Genomic DNA, 22860 nt, shown 5'->3' with positions numbered 1-22860 from the left:
CACCACGTGATTCCCTGCTAGCTCAGCTGGTAAAGAATCTGCCTGCAATGCGGGAGACCCTGGTTCGATTCCTGGGTCGGGAAGATCTCCTGGAGAAGGGATAGGCTACCCACTCCAGTATTCTTGGGCTTCTCTGGTAGCTGAGACGGTAAAGAATCTGCTTGCGATGTGGGAGACTTGGGTTTGATCCCTGGGTTGAGACGATCTCCTGGACACGGGCATGGCAACCCACTCCAACATTCTTATCTGGAGAATCGCCATGGACAGAGGAGTCTGGAGAGCTACAGTCCACGGGTCACAAAGGGTCAGAGACGCCTGAGCGACTAAGCACACACACCCATGCAGAGAAACAAGACTATAAGGCAATACAACAAAACACCTGCAGTGGTTTTCATTAAATGGAAAATCAATGAATCTTCAAATTCTTTTTCACAGTTTCTGCCTTCTGTTGAATTTTTACAACAAACACGCTTAAATTTTAGAGAGTCAAAAACAAGTTCTTTTAGGAAACTGAGTACTCAAAAGACATCTGCTTCCAACACACATTAAGCTCACAGATACCACATCTAAATTTTTTCTTGAAATTCTATAAAAATAGAAATTAATGCTAATGAAAGGAAGCATGTGACTAGAATTTAAGGGGAGAAGGTAAGAAAGAAGAAAACAATGGAATTACGGTATTCTAGGCCAAAAACCAATCACTCCATCAACAACTAATGGACATTGTGTGCCGGGCTCTCGGAGTCCGGAGGAACAGAGAATCCTGTTCTCAGGACTGAAACATGCTGAGAAAAGCTACCAGGGAGGTTACACTCCAAGGGCTACTGGGGGTGGAAGAGTCTTGAGGAATGAGGACAAGTTCCAGAGGCAAGGAGGAATGTGGGACACATTTCAAACCACACAAAAGACATATGCAGGGCAGAGAAATGCAAAGAAATTCTGCTCTGGCCATACCCTTCTAATACACTGTGTATTCTTGTGAAACAATTTTAAAATCAATGCCTGCAGTGGTATAAAACAAAGAAGGGGGAGGGAGGGAGGGAAAGAGGAAAGGACTGAGGGAAGAAGGCAGGCAGACAACCACGGCAGGACTGTGTGCAGGAGGGAGGAGTCAGCATCTGGGAGGCAATGAGGAAGCAAGAAGAGGTTTACAGGAGAGGGACTGTCACAGAATTGGGATGGACCGAGGAGGGTGATGGTGGGGCAGGAGAAATGAAGTGGAGGAGACAGAGCCAAGAGGTGACGGAAGGGGAGCGACATACTTGGGAACTGATGCAATGAGTCCGAGAGGACGCTGAAGTTCCAAGCTCTAGGGTGTCAGAGTGAGCAATGGGGCATCTAATGGAGCTTTAAGAGAAGCAGAGGCTCAGTGGGGGCTGCTGGTGACCTGGGGACAGGGCCGAAGAGGTCACACCTGAAAGGACTCTCGGGTAAGAAAGAGTACTGAGAAGCGGTGGATGGAAGAAAAGCTAAGCCCAGTCTAAGAGTCGGGAGAAGCAAGATGGGAATGACAGATCAAGCCCACTGAGGTGCTGAGCTAGGGGGTGCTACCCTAGCGGACGACTTCAAGCATTTGTTGCTACCACAGGCGAGCCAGTCAAGGAGCCCAGTCCTAAGAGGCTCTACTGAAAAGGGAAGCTGACAGGAGAATCCTAACCAATAAGTGAAGAAGGAATTAGAGCGATCGTTGTCTCAGGGAAGAAGCATCAATGGATGCTAAAACTATGTGCATGTGTTAGTCGCTCAGTCGTGTCTGACTCTTTGCGACCCCACGGACTGCAGAGGACCCCAGGCTCCTCTGTCCACGGGATTCTCCAAGCGAGAATATTGGAGTGCGTTGCCATGGCCTCCTCCAGGGGATCTTCCCGACTCAGGGACTGAACCCGGGTTTCCTGCAATGACAGGTGGATTCTTTACCATCTGAGCCACCAAGAAAGGTGAAAACAAGAGGAGAAAACACAGTCTCAAAGCATCTCCCTACAAAGTACTTATTCAGGTAACGGGAGAAAGAGTAGCGTTACAGTGGAGAAGCTCAGCAGACAGCACCACCTTAACCAAGGGATCAAAGAGAAGATCTCCAGTGACGGGACACACTGACAGCACAGGCCACTTGGTACGAGGCCCCAAGAAGGACACAGCCTCGCTTCCCTGATGTTTCTTCCAAAAGGGTAAGCATGAACCTAATCATAAGGAAACATCCAAAAAAAAAAAAAAATCCAAGTTGAGGAAGCTCCTCCAAATGACCAATCTGTGTTTCTTAAAATCATCAAAAAAAAAAAAAATCATCAACACCATGAAACAGAGAAGGCAATGGCACCCCACTCCAGTACTCTTGCCTGGAAAATCCCATGGATGGAGAAGCCTGGTGGGCTGCAGTCCATGGGGTCGCTGAGGGTCGGACAGGACTGAGCGACTTCACTTTCACTTTTCACTTTCATGCATTGGAGAAGGAAATGGCAACCCACTCCAGTGTTCTTGCCTGGAGAATCCCAGGGACGGGGGAGGCTGGTGGGCTGCCGTCTATGGGGTCGCACACAGTCGGACACGACTGAAGTGACTTAGTAGTAGCAGTAAGACCATGAAAAACAGATCAACTGAACTGTTCTAGATTAAAGGAGACTAAAGAGACTCCATAATTAAATGTACTATGTGGTCTGAGATTAGCTTTTGGACCAAAAAAGGTTTTATCTTTTGCTATTAAAGGATGTTAATGTGGCAACTAATGAAATGAAACATTTATAGGTTAGATAGGTTAGTACTGGGTATTAACGTCATAATTTTGATAACTGCAGTACATAAAGAGAATGCTTTTAGGAAACACCCACTGAAGTGTTTAGTGTAAAGGTGTATCATGTCTGTAGCTTTCAACCATTTTAGGAAAAAGATACACAGTCATGCAGGGCAGGGACCTATGATACAGGCAGTGTGGTAAAATGTTAACATTTAAGGAACCTGGAATTGTAACTTTTAAACTTCTTACAGCTTAAATTTTGGTAACTTTCTTATAAATCTGAAATTACTTCAAAATAAAGTCAGGGAACAACCCCTCTAAATGATACAAACTATCTCTCTCAAGTGTTGGGTCAACAAGGAAAGGCTTGAATTACCCAAACCTGCTTCCTGCACACTTCCTCCTGCCCAAGGCAGAGGTGCAGGAAGAAGCTGATGTAAAACCAAGGTCAAGAAGAGAGACCCTGACAAAAGGCTCTGGGTACAGAAGGACGAAACTGCAGATCTGTCATAATTATGCAAGGTCAATCCTGGGGTGACTAAGGAAACCCTGGTAACAACTCAAAGTCTACAGAGCACTTAATCTGAAATCCAATTCCCCTGATTTGGCACAACCTGAGTAAATATTAACACCATCGTTCAGCTTAATATGCTACTGAAATTATCAGTAGGCTGTCCATACCACACAATACTTAATATCATTACAGGTAATATCGAAATTAGAAAGAACACATAGGGAGATTATAATCCCTACCTTGGTTTCAAATTAGTATAAGCCTATAATATTCTTGAGCTCAACTCCTAAAGCTCAAGAATCCACATAACCATGTACCCACTATACTTCTCCTCAAAAGCTCATCAGCTTTCACAGTATCCAGGAGAAAATCAAGGGAAACAAGGAAGCTCCAGGGGTTACAAAAGAAATGCCAAGGATGGGAGCTGCCTGGAGGTCCAATGGTTAGGGCTCTGTGCTTTCACTGCTGGGGACCGAGTTCAATCCCTGGTCAGGGAACTAAGATCTCATAAGTCATGCGACATGGCCAAAAAGAAAAAAAAAGCGTGTGGGGGGAGGAAGGGAGAAACGCCAAGGAGACACGTTATGTTAGAGGAGCTCTAAATGAACAAAATAAATGTTTTTTAACACAGGTAAAATTTTATCACTTCAAGAGCAACACAGAAAATCTTAAGACAGTCAGCATTTGTGATAACACCAAGGTGTCAAAGGAATTGGAAATGCAGCTGCTTGATAAGATGGTATATAAGGATTCATTTTTTTACTGCAGGAAAAAAACTCTATCAATATATGAATTTCAGGCACCTGACTGATGGCCAACTACACATTCCTTTTGTTCAACCAAAATGTGTTACTATTTGTGTCCAGAACAGCGTCAAGGTCACTGATAAATGAGCCCCTTTCCCTGCTGAGAGACCTAGAGGGACAGACAGGCCGCACGCCATGACAGGGGGCTGGGGGCACCGAGAGGGTATTCTAACCAGCTTCAACGGCGGTCCTGATGCCACGGCCGCTCTCCTCCCATGCACCCAAAGGCCTCACAGCTACACCAAGACGCAGGAGCCATAAGTCCGACAGCTGTCGGGATTACTCAGCACCTTCTCAGAAAGCGTCTCACGGAAACGAGACATGATTCCAGAATCTCCAGATGGCTTACCCTCTAGAAAGCAGCCTGCAGACAGTGAAAACTGTAGCTTCTCTGAGGCGACACTTACCTGTGGCTTCAATGTACTCGATACATCGCTCGATAAACACAGGAATCGGCTTCTCCGGAGTCACCACGGTTGTCAAGGGCACCCCAAAATAGGTACTCTCCCAGGTTGCCTTTGTGATCGATGGCCGGGGTTTGGGCTTTGGTTTCTGTCCAGGGAAGAGGGAAAAAACACACAAAAACAAAGTGAGCCTCAACACACAACCCAAACATCAGTAAGTTCCAGAGGGGAACTCACAGTGGTACGGAAACGGTTAGAAGAAAGACTTCAAGCGGGATAAAGAGACTCACCTACTCATCTCATTCCTCCAAGTATCACACAAGATGCTGGCAAGCTGCCAGGTAGTCACACCTTGAGTGCGAAACTGCATTATCAGAACAAAGGTGTTTATAAGAAGCAGGCCGTGTTTATTTAATAACAATGAAAGGACTGGCCAACATCCTTTATCAGGCGTGCAATGGAGTAAACAGGAAATATTCCAAACATTCCACACAGATAATAGATACTATACACTCAAAAGATGGCTAAAATCTTTTTAAAAGATTAAAAAGTGGAATTGAAAACTAGTAATTTCCTCCTTCCAGACAAGAGCGCACACATTCTACTGCAAGTTCCCAGGAAGAACCCGCTCTGATGCATCCGTCTGGGGTTACCTCCCAATGGCTTCTGCACTGGGAGAGGGTAAAACCAACTAATGAGACATGACAAATAAGGTAACTCTTCGTTCCTTCCTAGAAGTCACCTCCCTCATGTAGGAGGAGTAGCAGAAGCAGCGACAGCTACTGGAGAGCTTACTATGTACCAAGGAAGTTCCGGATACCGTTGCTCTTCAACCTTACGGCACTCCATCTCACCAAGGAAAATGTCTCACAGACACAGCGCGGAACCGACAGTGCGAGGGTTCAAACTCAGGAGGCTCTGTCTGCAAAGTCCGTGCTCACAAACATTACTGAGATATTTTGCTCCAAAATTATTCAAACCTTTTATTTTGAAGATCACATGAGGGAAAAAAAAATGCTCTAGACCAATGCTCAGTTTTCTAAAGCTACCTGAAATTTTGGCCTGTTATTAAGTGGCTGCTGCTATCTCCCCGTAGAGACTGCCTGAGGCAAACAGGCCCTGACTTCACACTTTTTATCAAAGAAGTATGGAAAAGAAAGTGACTTACAATTTATCTTCACGTGAAATAATTTAACCAACCTAGCCTCTCTCCAGCATCTTCTACTTACATGAAGTACAACATAACATAAAGGATTTAAGCTTCCAAATCTAACAGAATTTGGGTTTGAATCCCAAGTGACAGGTTCTATGTGGTCAAGTTGCTTAGCACCCGGGGAACAGTACCCTCCTCACAAGGTGGTCCTGAGGGTGACGTGATATGATGCACTGGAAGTGGCTCGGTGCCCAGAGGACACAGTCGCCCAAGAGTGTGAGCTGTTACTCAAAGAGAAGGACTGAGCGTTTTCCATCATTACACACAGCAGCAACCGGACAACAAGGAGTCAACTGAGGCTCTCTCTTAAGGCCGCAGCATTTAAACTATAAGCTGCAGAATCTGACACACAAGGAAGACCACCTGGATTTAAGTGGCGTTCTTTCGGCCAACCCCAATCAGGCAGAACCTGCCAGTCAAAACTACCGTAACAATACCATTGTTCTTCAGTAAAACCTTGAGGCTTCCAAATAAACTGTTGTTATGGAATGGAAAAAAAAAAACTCTAAGAGAGCTGCCAGGAAGCTATTTCTAATCACTGTAACGCCTCTGACCACAGTTCTAGTAAACAGACAGTAAATGTTAATGTCACACTTCCTCCACCCTCTCAATGCTCGAGCTGATGAAGTGTGTTCTAACAGTTTAAGTTAGCTAGAAAATTTAACTTCCATCACCTGAACACTTCTAAGTACCAAATTCTGGCTTAAATTCTTTATATGTATATTTCATTCCAGATTCACAATAGATCTGTGGGTATGGGTGTTTAAAACTCCATTTCACAGATGAAGAAGCTGAATCCCAGAACAATTCAGTTATTTGCCCCAGTCAGTTCTGACTACAAAACCTGCCCTCTTAACCACTATGGTTCATTACCTTCCCTGGAAAGTTCTTGGGATATGGAGAACAAACAGATGATTAAATAAATGACTGAGGGTACACTGACAATCTGAACTTCTAAAGGTAATAAAGTCTCACATAAACTATACCAGGGATGTTTAAGCTGCTCAAAGAAAGAATGGGGCATGATGACAGCTATTCAAACAGCTACCAGGACTATTTCATGGAAAGAGAGCAGATTATCTTGTACAGTCATGTTGGGAGAGATGAGACAAAGACAAAGAGGCAATTTTGGCCAGAGGAATTTAAAAAACAAACAACCCCCCCGCCCCAGCTGTTTAAAAAGGACAGGACTGCTCTGTCAATGTTCAAAGCAGAGGCTGCAACCAACGGGCAACACTCACTGTCGAGGAGACCCTGCCGTCAGATGGAAGGCTAGAGCGCTGCTCATACCCTCTCACCTCCGAGTCTAATGAGATCTAATCAAGCTCAGTGCTCAGCTTACAAATGGAGCTTGAGCTCTGGCCACAGTGTCAGCTCCCCTTGTTGAATGACCCGGATGTTCACTCTCATTCTAAGACTTAAACAAACTCTGCTTTACAGAACGCCAAAATAGTCCCTTGAAATAACTGAAGGCTCTCTAGAGTGTCACAAAACCAGGCAGGGATTCTTGCGCAACTAATTCCAAACCTTCTGAGGAAGGAAATCAAGACTGCGGTCCAGGCCAAGAGTCGGGCAGGACCGTTGCTATGGCAGGCAACACCGCAGGCATCTGAAGGGTTACTGGGCACATGTCGAGATGGAAATGCCATTCTTCTGAGTGGCCTGCCAGATGTCTCAGTCCCAGGTCAGACATGTGTCACTCATTAGGGCGTCGGCAGAGTGCTCTCAGCAGCAGGTCCTTGGAGAGAAGAAAATAACGCCATCCCAACAGCTATCTTCCTCTGGGCTTGTTCATTAGTGGGCTGGACTGAAAAAAGCAGCCAGCTAGAGGAAACCAAGCCCTGAGAATAAGCTACACATCTGCGTGTCTAAGTTTAGAGTCTGACTGGGTGCAAAATGGAAAAATAAGAGGAATTTATCAGGAGTGGCCGTGTGTTAGACACTCTGTATTAGGTGCTCTGCACTTATGTGAAAGCTCACAACCACCCTTCAAGGTAAGGGTTATTAGCCCCTTTCTACAGATGTGAAATCAGAGGCTCAGAGAGCAGCAGCACTGAGACAGCCAGGGTTCAGAGGCCAGTGACCTGCGAACGTCAAAGCCTCCTGTCCTGTCTCCTTTGTGACCTAGCTCCATGATGAAACGCCACAGACATAAACAAGGGACTGGGTCAGCTCAAAACCTCTTCACTTTGTCCTATGGACAAGCACTTTTTGAATAAATAACACAGTCCATTGTTCTTCATTTCACAGTTTCCTTAAAAAAACCTGTGAAGTTTTTTTTTTTTTAAGGAAAAAACTTTTTTCCTTAAGTTTCCTTAATGCCTGATTCTTAGGCCTGATACTAACCAAGTAGCAAAGAAAGAAATAAACCAACAGTTTCTGCCAGTGTCGCACTGGGGAGAAACAGTGGTTGGAATCTGCCCCCGGCTTCTGGCCTTTCCGAAACAAGTGCATAAAGGGGAAACTCCTGCTTATGGGACACTAAGCCCAGCCCACAGCTCCTCCAAGTTCACAGGGCAAGAAGATTAGAATGCCCGCCACACAGCAAGGAAAAGCCAAGAGAGGAGCCTTCTATCCGTCTGTAAGATGCTGGGTTCTAGAGCCACGTGCGCAGCTGACACTTGAATAAAAACCGTGTCCAATGAAGTGCAAGGCCAGTGTTTCTTCATAGCTTTTCAGTTTAGTTGAGATGAGGACCCTCTCCGTGGGCAGAGTATTTTTCTTCTTCTGACATCGTGCTGCTCTTCCTAGGATGTGAGGAACTGAGGTTCAGAAAGTCTTGTTCATACTGACAGTACTGCATCACAGACTCCCTTTCAAGAAACACATGAGGGAATCAATTCCCTGTGTCACCCTATGGGCACCGGACAAGGAACAGGCATCCATATGCACACAGGGCTGGCTTCCTAACAGGCTAAGTTCCTAGTACACAGGAATCCACGCGATTCTCCTTTTCTCAAAGAAACTTATTTAATTTCTCTTCAGCTGTGCTGGGCCTTCACTGCTGCACTGGGGCTCTCTGGCTGCGGGCGCAGGGGTTGCCCTTCGTTGCGGTGCACGAGCTCCTCTCACTGTAGCGGCCTCTTGTGCTGCAGAGCACGGGCTCTAGAGCTCAGGCTCAGCAGCTGCAGTGCATGGTTTAGTTCCTCTGCGGCACGTGGAATCTTCCCAGACGAGGGATCAAGCCCATGTCTCCTGCACTGGCAGGCAGATTCTTATCCGCTGCACCACCAGGGAAGCCCCTGTCTTTCCTTCTAAATGAATTATACCCAACGTCACTAGCAGCAGAGCTAACACTAAGACCAAAGTCCTCTCTCACCCTCGATGAATTTATAATCTAATTGGTATCAGAGAAGATATGTATCCAGAGCAAGCAGAGGTGCAGGAACAGCTATATAGTGATCCGAAACTGTCAACTTCAAATATTCTCTCCTGGTCTCCATAAATACCCTTGCTGCTGCTGCTGCTAAGTCGTTTCAATCGTGTCCGACTCTGTGCGACCCCAGAGACGGCAGCCCAACAGGCTCCCCCACCCCTGGGATTCTCCAGGCAAGAATACTGGAGTGGGCTGCCATTTTCTTCTCCAATAAATATCCTTATCCATGTCAAATTACTTATCCGGATTTTAAGGTCAGAAAATATGGTCACTGGAGTTGTAACACCTAACACAGCCTTCTAAATTCTTGGTAACCTACCTACCAAAGTAAATAAAAAACAGAATCCAGCCTGTGTTTTTTATTTTTGAGGAGGAATGTCATATACAGAACATAGTCTGGAACGGGGACAGTGTCCTCTGAATGGAGCAATTCTCCCCCTTGAGAGTGAAAGTGATACAATAAGCAAAGCCCGAGAGGATCACCCATATGGTTTGCCAAGCTGTACAATGGCCCACCCTGAACTGACTGTGAAGTGGGCGAAATCTTAGGAAAACCTAGAGATGCTGTAAATTACATTACTCCAGGTTTTCCCAAGTGTTCTCTTGCATTCCACATCCAACATTACAGCTTTCTGACTGGTGATGATTCTTGCATATTTCCAACACAGCTTCCAAAGGATTTTTTCAATTAAGTTATTCGTTCATGCCCCAAATGTATTTTTGGCTCTGCTGCTCCCGCTTCTGGCTCTGAAAAAAAATCTAAGCCCAAGTTTAACAGAAAACCCAAGGATGGAATTGTTATTACTGGCAAACCCTATTATGAAAGCCCAAATGCTTAGCCTTGTCTCCTTCAAACTTGGAGCACCTTCACTTAGGGATGAACCACAGAGCAGCATGAAGTCTCCCAGCAGCCCCAGCCCTCCCTCTTGCAAGAAGGGGAAGGAAAGAAAGGCACGCCAGGCACGCCATCCCCTCAAAGGCCCCAGACAAACTTATAGACCATAGCTTTTTGCGCCACATGGGCATGAATCTGGGTCAATCCCTGCTGAACAGCCAATGCAACAGGAGGCTAAGCAGAGAGGAGGGCCCACTAGTTTCCGGAAATGTTCATAAACATTCCTGCCCACTTCACCACTCACTCAATCTAGACTTCTCAGAGTTGTGGGGCTCAGTTTTTACCTGCTAGCCTCCTCTCAAATACTGGATAAAAAGTATTTAGAAGGCCTTTCTCTATGGAAGTAGAGGTGATTCCCTGACTCGAGCTGAAATAACCTGAATTTCTACAATGATGTATCAGTATCACCAGGCAGTAGAGGAGAACAAGTTGGCTCAGTGAAAGAGCAATCTTCTGTTCTTTGAAAAATAGATTGAGGTTGCCTATTGTCATTTTTTTTTTAAAGAACAGGTGTGCTAAGCTAAAGCAGATAGTTAAAGATAGCCTATTTTTGTCACCAAAAACAAACTACAGCAGTTCTTTGGGCTTAAAATAAACTGAGAACCGAGTGACACCAGTTCAAAACAATTTCTCAAAGTTCCAGTTGCTATTTCAGCGTCTCCATGCCTTTTTTGTCCTCTATTCAAGCAGACACTGAAGCTAGAAACAAACCATCACGCTGTTCTTAGGGGGCAGTGTGGGGAAATAGATGTTTCTAGATAATAACCAGAGTCCTTTGTCTGAAATGAACAAGTTGACTGGGCTGACTGAGTGCTCCAAATGTGTGCCTGGCTACTGAATATTACCATCTTTCTCGGAGGCTGGACTCTAAAAACCCACAGAAAACAGAAGTCAGAAGACTGGGGTTCCCAAATCTCAACTCCTCCACTTAGTAACCATACTAACCTGGGGGCACCAAATGAGCCTCAGTGTCCTCATCTCTAACACCTGGATTTTAAAAAATCACTCCCTTAAGACTGGCAAGAGAAACAGATGATGAAGACGTACCCCAATATTCATCACAGCGCTGTTTATAATAGCCAGGACATGGAAGCAACCTAGATATCCATCAGCAGATGAATGGATAAGAAAGCTGTGGTACATATACACAATGGAGTATTACTCAGCCATTAAAAAGAATACATTTGAATCAGTTCTAATGAGGTGGATGAAACTGGAGCCTATTATACAGAGTGAAGTAAGCCAGAAAGAAAAACACCAATACAGTATACTAACGCACATATATGGAATTTAGAAAGATGGTAACAATAACCGTATATACGAGACAGCAAAAGAGACACTGATGTATAGAACAGTCTTTTGGACTCTGTGGGAGAGGGAGAGGGTGGGATGATTTGGGAGAATGGCATTGAAACATGTATAATATCATATATGAAACGAGTCGCCAGTCCAGGTTCGATGCATGATACTGGATGCTTGGGGCTGGTGCACTGGGATGACCCAGAGGGATGGTATGGGGGAGGAGGGTTCAGGATGGGGAACACATGTATACCTGTGGCAGATTCATTTTGATATATGGCAAAACCAATACAATATTGTAAAGTTAAAAAATAAAATAAAATTAAACAAACAAAAAAAATGGTGTGAGAATGCCTGGCACTGGGCCTGGCATACAGGCGGTGTCCAGCAAGTATAGGGAAGTGTCTGCAGAGCCTATCACAGGGATCCAGTGTCTCTGATTTTCTGCCTGCTTCTCCCTCACTCTCTGCACGTGCCACATTTTCTCAGCTCCAAGTCCCACACCTTTTTCTCAAAACTTTACCCCAAGAAGCCTCCATGTTCACTGACTTTTGCCTGCTTTACCCCTTAAATCTCAGTTTTAGGACTCCCCTGGTGGTCCAGTGGTTAAGAATCTGTCAGCCAGTGCAGGGGACACAGGTTTGATCCCCGGTCCACGAAGATTCCACATGCCTGGGAGCCACCAAGCCTGTGCAACACAGCTACTGAGCCCACGCACCTGGAGCCCGTGCTCTGCAACAAGAGAAGCCACCACCACGAGGAGCCCACACACCACAATGAAGAGGAGCCCCCTCCTGCTGCAACTAGAAAAAGCCCTGCATGCGCCGAGCAAGACCCAGTACAGCCAAAAATAAATTATTACCAAAAAAAAGTCTCAGCTTTATGTATCGTTTCCTCAGGGAGCTTTCCTGGATAGCTTACCCTAGTTGAGGGTACAACTCCTTGCTATACAATCCCTTAGCACCCTGTACCGTCACTCTGGCCACATTCAAAACGTATGTAAACACATGGATAAAATCTGTCTTTCTCCGTTATGGTAAGCTAGACGAACACAAGCACAACTACCACCCGTGTGACACTCAGCGCAAGGCCAGGCATACAAGCGCTCAGGGAACGCCCGTGCATGGAGCTGAATGTTTCTTTCCTGAAAGAGTGAATGGACATGTGCTTTGGAGCAAGCGTGCAAGAGTGCTAAGTCGCTTCAGTCGTGTCCAACTCTTTGCAACCCTGTGGACTACAGCCCATCAGGCCCCTCTGTCCATGGAATTCTCTAGGCAAGAATACTGGAGTGGGTTGCTATGCCCTTCTCCAGGGGATCTTCCTGACCCAGGAATCAAATCTGCATCGCTTATATCTCATGCATTGGCAGGCGGGTTTTTTTTACCACTAGCGGCATGTGGGAGGCCCTTGGAGCAAGAGCATTTCTTTTCAAAGAAAAAATTCTTTCAGGAATCAGAAAATCCAAGGTCCAGTCGGCATCCCAACACCATTTTTAAGATCAAGGTATTCATCTGGCCTTAGAGAGCTCAGATAGGGCCAGCCTCTTCTGGAGCGCACACTGGGAGTCCTTCCCGGGTAGGTTACAAAGAGCTCATGTTTCACACCATTCAGCCTGTCAAAATGCAGCATCCCTCCCGGCGAGGGAGCAGTCCAACTCCCCAGCTGGTTTTTATTCACACTAGAAACTTTAACTCCGTTCTAGGCCTCACAAAATGAGAGCTGTGTCCACACAAAGCCACAACAACCAGCCAATTCACTGAATCCGATGAAATAAGCCAATTCACCGGGGGGGACACAAACTGTCAAACTGGTTACTTGGTGCCTTATAGACCAAACAATGCGTGATTGAATTGGTTTGCTTTTCAATAGGTTGTCTTGTCATGTGGTAGCTAGAGTGACTCAAAGATTTTCTTTATGATTCTGTTTTGTCTATTTTTTTAAAACACAAAATAAGAGCACACCAGATAGAAGGGTAAACAGCCAATAGCGTCTTCTCTTTAAATCCGTGGTCAAGCACATTGAATTCAGCAATGTGAGCCTGCCCAAACAGTACATTTTGTGGACCAAGGCGCTCCAGCCTGTTCTTTGGCTTTAAAATAAGACCCTGCTGCTCCTGATCTCATCTTTGCAAACGCACGGTGCTGGGAGACAGAGACCATGTGCAACGACAACTCTCTACGGACAAAGCATCTATTCATGGACCCCACTGAAGTGCAATCGTAGATTTTCAATTTCATTCAGCTGAGTGCGGAAGGCTCCCACTATGAGGGTGGGTTGCTAAATGGTTCAGCTGGGAAAAGGACCCGGAATGAGAGTGAGCTTCACAGTCTGCACTTCATTATTAGAAACGAAAGCCATTCCCTGAACTCCAACTCCAGTTTTACAGTAAAGAGCTAATCCAGAATATCAGCCAAGGGCACTGAGCAATTTTTCTTTCTCCACATGACACAGGTACTCGGAGCATAGCTTTTTTGGCTGTTGTTAGGCTTGTTGATAAGGTAAGGGCTGAGAAAGCAGCTAAGTGACATATAGGGTTAAAACTTAGAGAAAAGGGAGGGACAGTGTTGGGTCCCTAAAGCTCTCAGCTAGACCAGACCAGCGTTCTCCTGTCCTTGAATTCAACATGCGCATTTTCACCGTTAAGTCTTTCCTTTCCTCACAGCACTTCTTCAATTCTACTCATTCTTCAAGGTCAAGTTAAATAACGATGAATGCTCATCCAGCACGCAGTTCACTGTGTTTTCATGCACAGTCTCATTCCATTTCTCGCACCCTATGAGAGAAGTGCTACTGCGTTGGCTCCTCTTGCTGAAGGGACATGGGAGGTGAATCTCGTCCCCAAAGCCCCAGCAAAGACGAGGAGGAACTGGAGGAACTGGCATCTGATGGAGGCCCCCGGCTCCCAGAGCCCGGCTCCCCACCACCGCACACTGCATGACCTTAACCAGCCCCAGCACAGGATGCCTGCGCCCTCGCCCTCTGAGGCAGACCACCTATTTTCAGAAGCTGTGCGCGTCTCGCTGCCTCCCCTGGGTGCTGCGGCGTGGGTGAGAGCGACCTGTGCCATTTCCCCAGTGGTGTCTGGCGAGTGGGAGGGACTAAGCGTGTTGTTTCCCACTACCACCTGGCTCTCCCCTCACTTCAAATAAATACTGTACTGCTCTGTCATGCCAATAAAAGTCAGAGACCAGATGCCCCTGTGTAGGGGGATTTGGCACTCTCTGCCCCATGGGATCTTGCTTTTCCAGTAGAACAAGTGTCAGTCTGATTCCTTAACAACAGCAGATTTTAATAGAAGGTTTGTGTCCATCAGGAACAGAATCAAGACTCCGCTTCTCTCTGCATTAGGATGACAAAGCAGCGAGGCTCCTTTTAAGGCACCATTTTCCAAGGCAGGAAAAGACATTTTCACCTTTTACTCACTCTTTCCAAAGGATACTCCTAAATGACTTCTGGCACGCTATTGCTCTGGGGCCAGAGGTAATCGTTTCTGTTTGACTTGAAGAGGTGGGGCCCAGATAACCAGGAGGGACGGGAAGCCGGTCACTCCTTGCACGCTGACCCATATGAGGCAATTCTAGGTGAGGAGATGCACGTGACCAGCATGGAGGCGGCTATCTCAGAGGTCCCTGTAGCCAGCGGTTCTCTGCAGAGCCTACTCTTTAGAGCACAGCTTGTTTGGGGATGCGTTTTACAAGCATTATTTTCAACAGTATTATAAATGTAGCTAGAAGTCAGAAAAACAGTTCTAATTCACAGTGTGGTATTATGCCACCTCCCTAATTCCCAGGTGTGCAAACACCCCCACAATTAGAAGACTGTCAGCATTTCGATAAGCTGTGCCTGCAACAGTCTTCACTTGGAGGAGGAGAGGAAAGTCACAGTGTTCAAAATGTTTGGATTCCAGGATCATCAAACAGGAGAGCTCCGGGGAAACACTGGCAGGCTAGTCAGGCTACTTTCTGGCTTCTGACATAAGAACTGCTTTCCACTGGCCTGCCCACCACTAGCTTTTAGAGAACAAAATACTGATGGCAGATGAAGGTTGACAAAAGTAAAACCAAACATGGGGAGAGCAAACAGAAGACTGTCCACGCTGTTTATCAACCTTGAGCTCAGAATGGGAGGGGAACAGAACACACAGCGATACTGCCCTGCCCCTTCTGACACGCCATAGGTCAAGGCTCTGGACGCTCTGGCCATGGCGGCAGAGGGGCAGGCTGTATGCCGTCCGGGGACAGGCAGGGTGTGAACAGGCTTTCCCTGTGAGGGCCACGGCACAAGGTCCTCCATCTCCAAGGGCCCTCTCAGCCAATATGAGCCATAGAACTGGCCTCCAGATAGCATTCTACATCAGAATTGTCAGCTCTCAAAACAGCCTGGACTCAAGAGCCCTCTGGTTTGGTATATCTTGCAATGATGAAAGCTTGGGACAACCTTTCTTCCAAAGTTCCCTGAAACACTTTCAGATACATGACTTTGTTCTCTGCCATTTCACAGCAGGGAAAGGAGCAAAAACTTTCAATGAAGAGAAACCATCCTGTACACCAGCGGTCCCCAACCTTTTTGGCACCAGGGAGCGATACTGGGAAGGAGGGGGGGTGGTTTCCAGATGATTCACGCTCAGTACAGTCAGGGTGCACTTTGTTTCTAATCTAATGTCGCCGCAGATCTGACAGGAGGTACCAGCTGGCAGCCTGGACCCTGGGGCCCCCTGCATACACAATGCTGGGGGACGGCCTGTGTCTAAGCGTTCTGTCGTGGTGTCTCACTGACACCTCCTCCGAGAAATAAAGGGTGTTTCCCCTAACTAGGGGAAATAAAGTTGGGAAACGTCTTTTAGATCTCAAGGTCTAAGTCCACAAGGACAGAGCGCACTGCCCCTTACACGGCACTCCGCCTGCCGCTGCGCTGGGCTGTGTCCCCTGCGTCTGGCAGCAGGCCTGGCATTCCTACACACAGTCGGCCTTTCCCCCTTCCCACCCCACCTGTGGTCCCTGAATCAAATCTGCAAGCAGTAGCAACTCACTTAAAAGAGCTGGAGGGCACTTCCATTTTACAAACATGGGACAGGTTTATAACCTGCAGAGGCAAGATTATTTTTCATTTATGTAACTGAAGACCTTTCAATGATTTACGTGTTCAAGTAAAATAATCATCCAATTTTTCCCTACCTAAAATGCAGCAACCTTTACAGATCATCAAGGGGAAAAAGGAGTATTTAAGAGATGTATGGATGAAACGTTCCTTTCTCAGTCAAAGACTAAGGACCATGATGCTGGATTCTGGTGTTTCAGTGAAGAAAGGCCAAGCATGTCGTCACCAGCTCGCTGCTTGTCCGGATACTGACAAGTTCTACGTGATCTGCTCATTTCAGTAATTACCTAACTACTGTTTTGGACAAAGACTTCTCAGGTTATCCCTCCAAAAGTCCTTACCACTTGAGAGCTACCAGTAGTAGCTTTCTGAGATGCTGTTTACTTTTTTCCAACTTTTTATTTTGTATTAGGGTATAGCCAATTAGCAACGTTGTGACAGTTTCAGGTGAACAAGGAAGAAACTCAGCCACATACACATGCATCCATTCTCCCCCAAACTCCCCTTCCATCCAGGCTGCCACACGACCTTGAGCGGAGTTCCACAAGCTGCACCGGAGTCCTTATTGGTGATCCGTGTTAAATACAGCCGTGTGCAGGTGTAGATCCCAAACTCCCTAAATATCCCTTCTATCCTCCAACCGTAAGTTCCTTCCCTAAGTCTGTCTCTTTCTGTTTTGTAAGTTCATTTGTATCATTTCAACACTGCTTACTTTTTAAGGCAAGTCAAGGAGGAAACACACACACAGCGGTTTTTAGCCAGGGTAAGCTGTCCTTGAAAATCTCTGTCATCATCAATGAACTCTCCCCAAGATGCTGTACAAGTCACTCCAAGAGCTCTAAAGTCGTGTCTTACCTTAGTGTTTCTTCTTAGACTGCGAAGAATATTCCTCCTCCTCGGGTCTTCATCGGTCTCATATGGAATGACAGCGCTGTCTCCTTTATAACCCTGGGATGCCTGATCCTCCTCTTTCTTTCGGATGGGCCCAAGCTCGTCATCGCTCCCCACGCTGAAGCTGGTTCGGTAACTAGCAAACCTCCCCAGCCGGCTGCATCTCGTCCTGTACAGCACTGGCTTGCTCACCATGGATACCTTGCGGCCCCGCTCCAAGGAGCTGGTGTCCATTTCGCTGTCGGAACCGTTCCCGCTGCCGTTGGACTGGGCTTTGTTGATGTTCCGAATGGTGATGATCTTGCCCTGTGTGCTGTCGTGGGGCACCGAGTATATGTTTTCTTCTTCATTCCTTGGCTTGACCACAGCGTCCATGGGTTCAGCATAATCAGAAGGATCGAACCCGTCTGGAGGTAGCCAGGTGCTCGACGAGACGGACTTCCTCTGTGCATCTCTGTGGCCCTGGTCCAGGTAAGACAGGTCCCCCTTGGTGATCTCAAAATGCACAGGAGGCTTTGGTCTGACTGGCGGAGGCACCTTGTTGTTCAGTTTACTCTCAAAGTTGCTCATGATGAAGGACAGCCCATCATTTCCCTCCAGTTCCATAGAGAGCTTGGAATGGTCTTTGGACAGAGAGGGCAATGGTGTGTCTTCTCGAAACATGCTGTACGATGGGGTCTCGATGTCCTCCTCTGAGTCCTGCAGGTTGGAGTTGCAGAGGGGGGAGCCTGCCCGGGGGGAGTTAAACACCTCTTCGGTGGTGCTGCAGGCCTCGGCAGCATTGTCGTACATATGCGTAGCCTCAATGATGTTCTTTTTGTCCACCACATCTTTAAAAAAGGGGTGGAAGATCTCCAGTTTATGCTGGGGTTGGCTACAGGGGATACTCGTGAACCTCCCATCAATTTCTTGAGCGATCTCCTCCCCTTCGGTCAGCTGCTCCCGACTTAAGTCATTATCCAGGACATCTATAGCGCCGTCAGTGAGTGCAACCAGCTGAACAGGGATAATATCCTGCACTTCACAGAGAAAGGCACGTAACATAGCCAAGGAGGCCTTACGTTTGGCTGAGTAAAAAACAATGTACCCATGGACCAATCGGCTTTTTCGGACGCTAAATGAGGAATGGTATGAAAGAATAGACAGTTCGATGCGCTTCTTGTGTAGTCCGATTGGGAGTTCAAGTAAAACAGAGTTGTTGCTTCCACAGTGGGAAGATTTACAGGTTTGGGACTGAAGGACAGGAAAGAGTATGTCGTCTGCACTAAAAGGATCCCCACACATCAGACACATGACGATCCGCAGGTCGACGTCAGCCAGGTCTTTGATGCTAGCGGTAGAACTGACCAGGTTTAAGTTGCGCTTGGAGTCCAGGAGACCTTTCAAAACCTGACTGATCTGCTTCTCGTTGATGTTGCGCCCGTAACCGATGCCGGCGGAAGCAGGGTCAAGAAAGACACACTGAAGTTTGCTAGCAATCTGCTGACCCTGCTGTATTAAGCTGTGCAGGGTCTCTCCACTGGTGTCTCCTCTTTTGTTAACCAAAATTAAAGTCAGGGGGAGATGGGCTAAATGATTATCTCGCCGGCCAAGTGTGGACTCTCTGCTCTTCTCTATACTTTCTACCACATACGACAGAGACTCCTTTGAATTGTAAAGGCAGAGACAACCATGGGGCTGAAACGTTGGTGTTTGGAAAGAGTTCACAGGAAGCCTGACGTTCCCTTCTATTGGCCTCAGGGAGAGCTCATACATTTTCCCGTCTATTACATACTTGTCATCATTTGTACAAAGAGCTCGAATCTCATTGGCCAGCTCTCGGGCAAGGCCGTCCTTGCCCAAGATCACCAAGTTGATTCTATCAATGTTGGGGTCAGAGAGTGAATTCTTCTGATTCCGGTCAGACGGTCGGATAAACCGAGAACTCACCAAGTGCTCAATCTTAGCGTCCACGCAGGAGGGGCAGCTAGGACACGTCTCCTTGGTTGGGTGGTACACGAAATGAATGTGCTTCAGAATGAGGGCATCCCGCTCCGCTTGGAGCTTCTGCAACGCTTTAAACCGCTGTTCCTCCCCAAGCACATCCTGGATGACACCCATCTTCTCCTTGCTGGGCTTAGCATCCAGCTCCAGCTCATAAAACAACTCTGAATATTCCAGCAGCAGCTCCTGAAACTCTTCTTTCGCTTTGTCTATAATCTGCTTTTGGTGTTTGCCATAAATATCCATGTATACAGATTCCTCTAGCCACTGGTAGAAATCTTCGTTCATAATAAAACTGCGGGCCTCTTCCCAAGGCTTGCCAGGAGTGATGAAAGGAGAGGTCTCCAGGTTTTCTTTAAACGCCCTTCTCATCTCAGCTCGTTTCCTCTCGTTCCGTAGCTTCTCTAAGTGGGCCTCGTACAGCTGCTCTGCGGGGACGGTGTCCATTAAGTCAAAGGGAATCCGCTCATTCTCCATGTTGTCAATGTGGCTGGTGGCATCCCACGGCGTCTCCTCAAGCACAACAAACCACTTCAAGAATTCTGGCTTGGTTTCCAGCAGCTTTTTGGCTTTTATGCAGCTTAGGTGGTCTATTTCATCTAGGTTGGGGATAAGAGCTTCAAAAGCTAAGGGCAGGGCTGCCAGGTACAGCTTCCTCCTGCGCTCAATGTGCTCATGCTTGAGGCGATGGATGTGCTGGAGAAACAGCTTCTTGGCTTTCTGAGTCCCTTCCAGGTAGACATAGTCCTGGTACTCAGGAGAGGCCTGCATCTTTCGGCTGACGCTCAACCAGTTCTCGTTGTGGTTTTTCACGATGCGACTCACCAGCCACTCATATTTGTCTTTTGCTGTAGCTATCTGTTGGCTCTGCTGCTTGAGAGCTTCAAAGTACGGAATGATTTTTGTCTTTCCCCGACTCTTGTCAATGAGTTGCACTAAGGTGCTGAAAGCTAAGTCCACATTTACATTGGATCTTGCTGAGGTTTCCACAACCTGGAGGTTCTTTTTGCTTAAGGCAAAAGTATGCGCATCTCTAATGTACCGCTCAACACCCTCATCACACTTTGTCAGGACAACCACTATGGGCTTTTTTGTTTTTGCGAGCTGATTGTAGAGATTAGAGACGAACTTGAGCTGGTCATCAAAGTTCCTATTCATGCCCCTGCTAACATCAATACCAAGAAGAAAACCATCAATCAGCAGCTTTCCATCTGGCATTTGCTTCTGCTCAAAGTCCTGCTCCAGCCCCAGCTGGTCAGTGCAAAAGTACATGAGTTTTTCAGCTGATGCAAGCTTGGTTGCAGCGGCTCTCTTGATATACGGCTGCAGGGTCGTGCTCCGATGAGGCTGAAAAGTCTGATCATCAATGAATTCGGTCTGCTCCACAACGTGCATTTTACATTCCACACAATCCTCCAGGGAACGGCCGACTTCTCCCCAGTAGAGAAAGTGGTCATTATTGACCACTCGCCCACCAAAGTCACTGGTGCTAAGGACAGAGGTATGGTCCAAATGAAACTCATCTGCACTCGGGCGCACGAAGCGGTTGCACAAACAGGACTTCCCAATGCCGCACTGGCCCTTCTCCTTCTCCGTCCCAGACAATCCCACCACGCTGATGTTGTAGGTGGGAATGCGGACATCTTGCTTTCTTGCCATCATCATCGTCGACACATCCTGCCACAATCTGCCACTTCCAAGATCAGATTAGTGTTTTCCCGTGGACCCAAAGGCTTCCCCACATTATCAGTGGGGGCTGGCTGCCCACGAAGCAAAAGTGTCAGATCTCATAGTGTTTGTATACCAGTACGAGGTCAGTTTTTGCCACTTCTCATCGCCGAATAGCCAACATTTCCTCCTAGATGGGGGGAGAGAAAAAAAGAAAACCAATCAGTGTCATAATTTTGAACCCAATTTTAATCACCAAACGAGCAAAATCCAATTTCGTTCTTCAACAAACAAATAATTACAGTAAACATCAAGTATACCAGGCCTTAAGCTAGGTAAAGCCATAAGAGCAAGTAAAGACTGACATCTGTGTGCCTTCGAGAGGTACAGTATCATCTACTGGAGGAAGACGCCTCAGGAAGCAGCGTGCTGAGGAGTAAAACAAGGGCCTGCATGCTCCGCGGAGGGACAGCTGACTCCGGGGCTAGGGCAGGAGTGGCACAGCATGAGCCTGGAACAACGTGTTGTGACAGAAGGGAAGGATGCCTTGAAAGGATGACAGGGCACCTCATGAGGACGCAGCAACTGGTTTCAAGGGGTACCGACTGGTCAAATATGGGACACTCTGGACACCAAAATGATTAAGTACAAAAATGAATTACAATCCACTGCAAAAAACAGGAACCTGGGTTCATACTACTGCATCAGACAATTATCACTTAACGCTAATCTAGGGGGGGAATTTTGATTAGGAGCAGGATTTTGTACAGAAGTGAGGTTTCTCCTGACAGACTATTTAATACACGCAAAGGGAAGAAGAAAAACAAATGCTAATTACACACTGGAGATACTGGACAACACTCTGAGTAATGAAAAACGACCACCATCAAAGAGGCCAGAAGGACACCAGGGGCCTCCAGATGCGATGCCCCTGGAGAACACAACATCCCCGCGCAGTGTGGTGGCCTGGAATGCCTTACACCTCAGCCTAACCACAGGAAACGCCAAACACAAAATGAGCAAGATTCCATTAAGGTGATGGTGGTGGGGTCAGGGGGGAGTCCTGTTTAAAAAAAAAAAAAAAAAAATTCAGTGTCATACTAGACAAAGAATGGCTTTGTAAAGAAATATTCCAGACAACAGGAGGCTACAGAGACATTATAAGTAGGTGCGATTATCAGATCCTAGACTGAATTCTATATGGGGTGGGGGTGGAGGGGCTGGAGGAGGAAGGCTACATGGCACATCATTAGATCAATTGGTGACACTATACTATGACTGGATATGATTAAAAGTATTTTATCAGTGTCAATTTATGAAGTTTATAACTATCACGTGAGAGAAGAGCCCTTTTCTTAGGAAATGCACACTTAAGTATTAAGAGGGAAAAGACCATAATGGACATGACTGGTTCAAAAAAAAATTACATCTATATATTGAGAAAGAATAATGCAAATGAAGTAAAATATTAACAATAGGTGAACCTGGGTAAAATGCACAGGATATTCCTTTGTATTTTCATTTTTTAAAGTTTGTAATTACTTCCAAGTAAAAAGCTTTTTAAAAAAACAAATGGGGGGGGGCGGAGTGTGAATATGGGGCTTGTCTCCCTGACAAGAACATAAACTCTGTGAGGACGGAGCCCGTCACCCCACCTGCTCACTTCTGTGTCTTCAGGCTATGATGCCACGTTTGACACAAATACTTACTAAAGGAATGAATTAATAAATGACTCTTAGAGCATATTAAAGAGTCCCCAAACTCAGCCTTTTAGATTTAGGAAAGTCTTGCTGTAGGAAGTTCCACCTCAGATGAGATGTAGAGGGGATGAGATGTGCAAAGACTCCTCTCTCCCCAGGAAAGGGCGCAGGCCATGGGAGGATCAACTGAAACAGAGCATGTGGGGGGAGACAGGTGAGATGCATTAGCAGGTAAGAGCAGGGACCAGATGAAGCCACTTTCAAAGAGCTCCGATTCCTCCCC

General features: G+C 46.6%; 1 protein-coding gene across 1 annotated transcript in view; it reads right to left on the bottom strand.

Moving 5' to 3' along the window:
- ARHGAP35 (Rho GTPase activating protein 35) overlaps nucleotides 1-22860 on the bottom strand; it is a 115206-nt gene that overhangs the window by 54765 nt on the left and 37581 nt on the right. Inside the window, exons 2-3 of the mRNA XM_070771316.1 lie at nucleotides 17191-21067; nucleotides 4459-4603 (exon numbers count right to left, since the gene is read on the bottom strand). Of these exons, the coding sequence (XP_070627417.1) occupies nucleotides 4459-4603; nucleotides 17191-20874 (3829 nt within the window). The 5' untranslated portion in view covers nucleotides 20875-21067. The remainder of the gene's footprint in view (nucleotides 1-4458; nucleotides 4604-17190; nucleotides 21068-22860) is intronic.

Source organism: Bos indicus, chromosome 18, assembly GCF_029378745.1.
Source record: "Bos indicus isolate NIAB-ARS_2022 breed Sahiwal x Tharparkar chromosome 18, NIAB-ARS_B.indTharparkar_mat_pri_1.0, whole genome shotgun sequence".
Lineage (NCBI taxonomy): Eukaryota > Metazoa > Chordata > Mammalia > Artiodactyla > Bovidae > Bos > Bos indicus.
The sequence above is the reverse complement of the archived record's forward strand: the minus strand, read 5'-3'. Positions and strand labels throughout refer to the sequence as shown.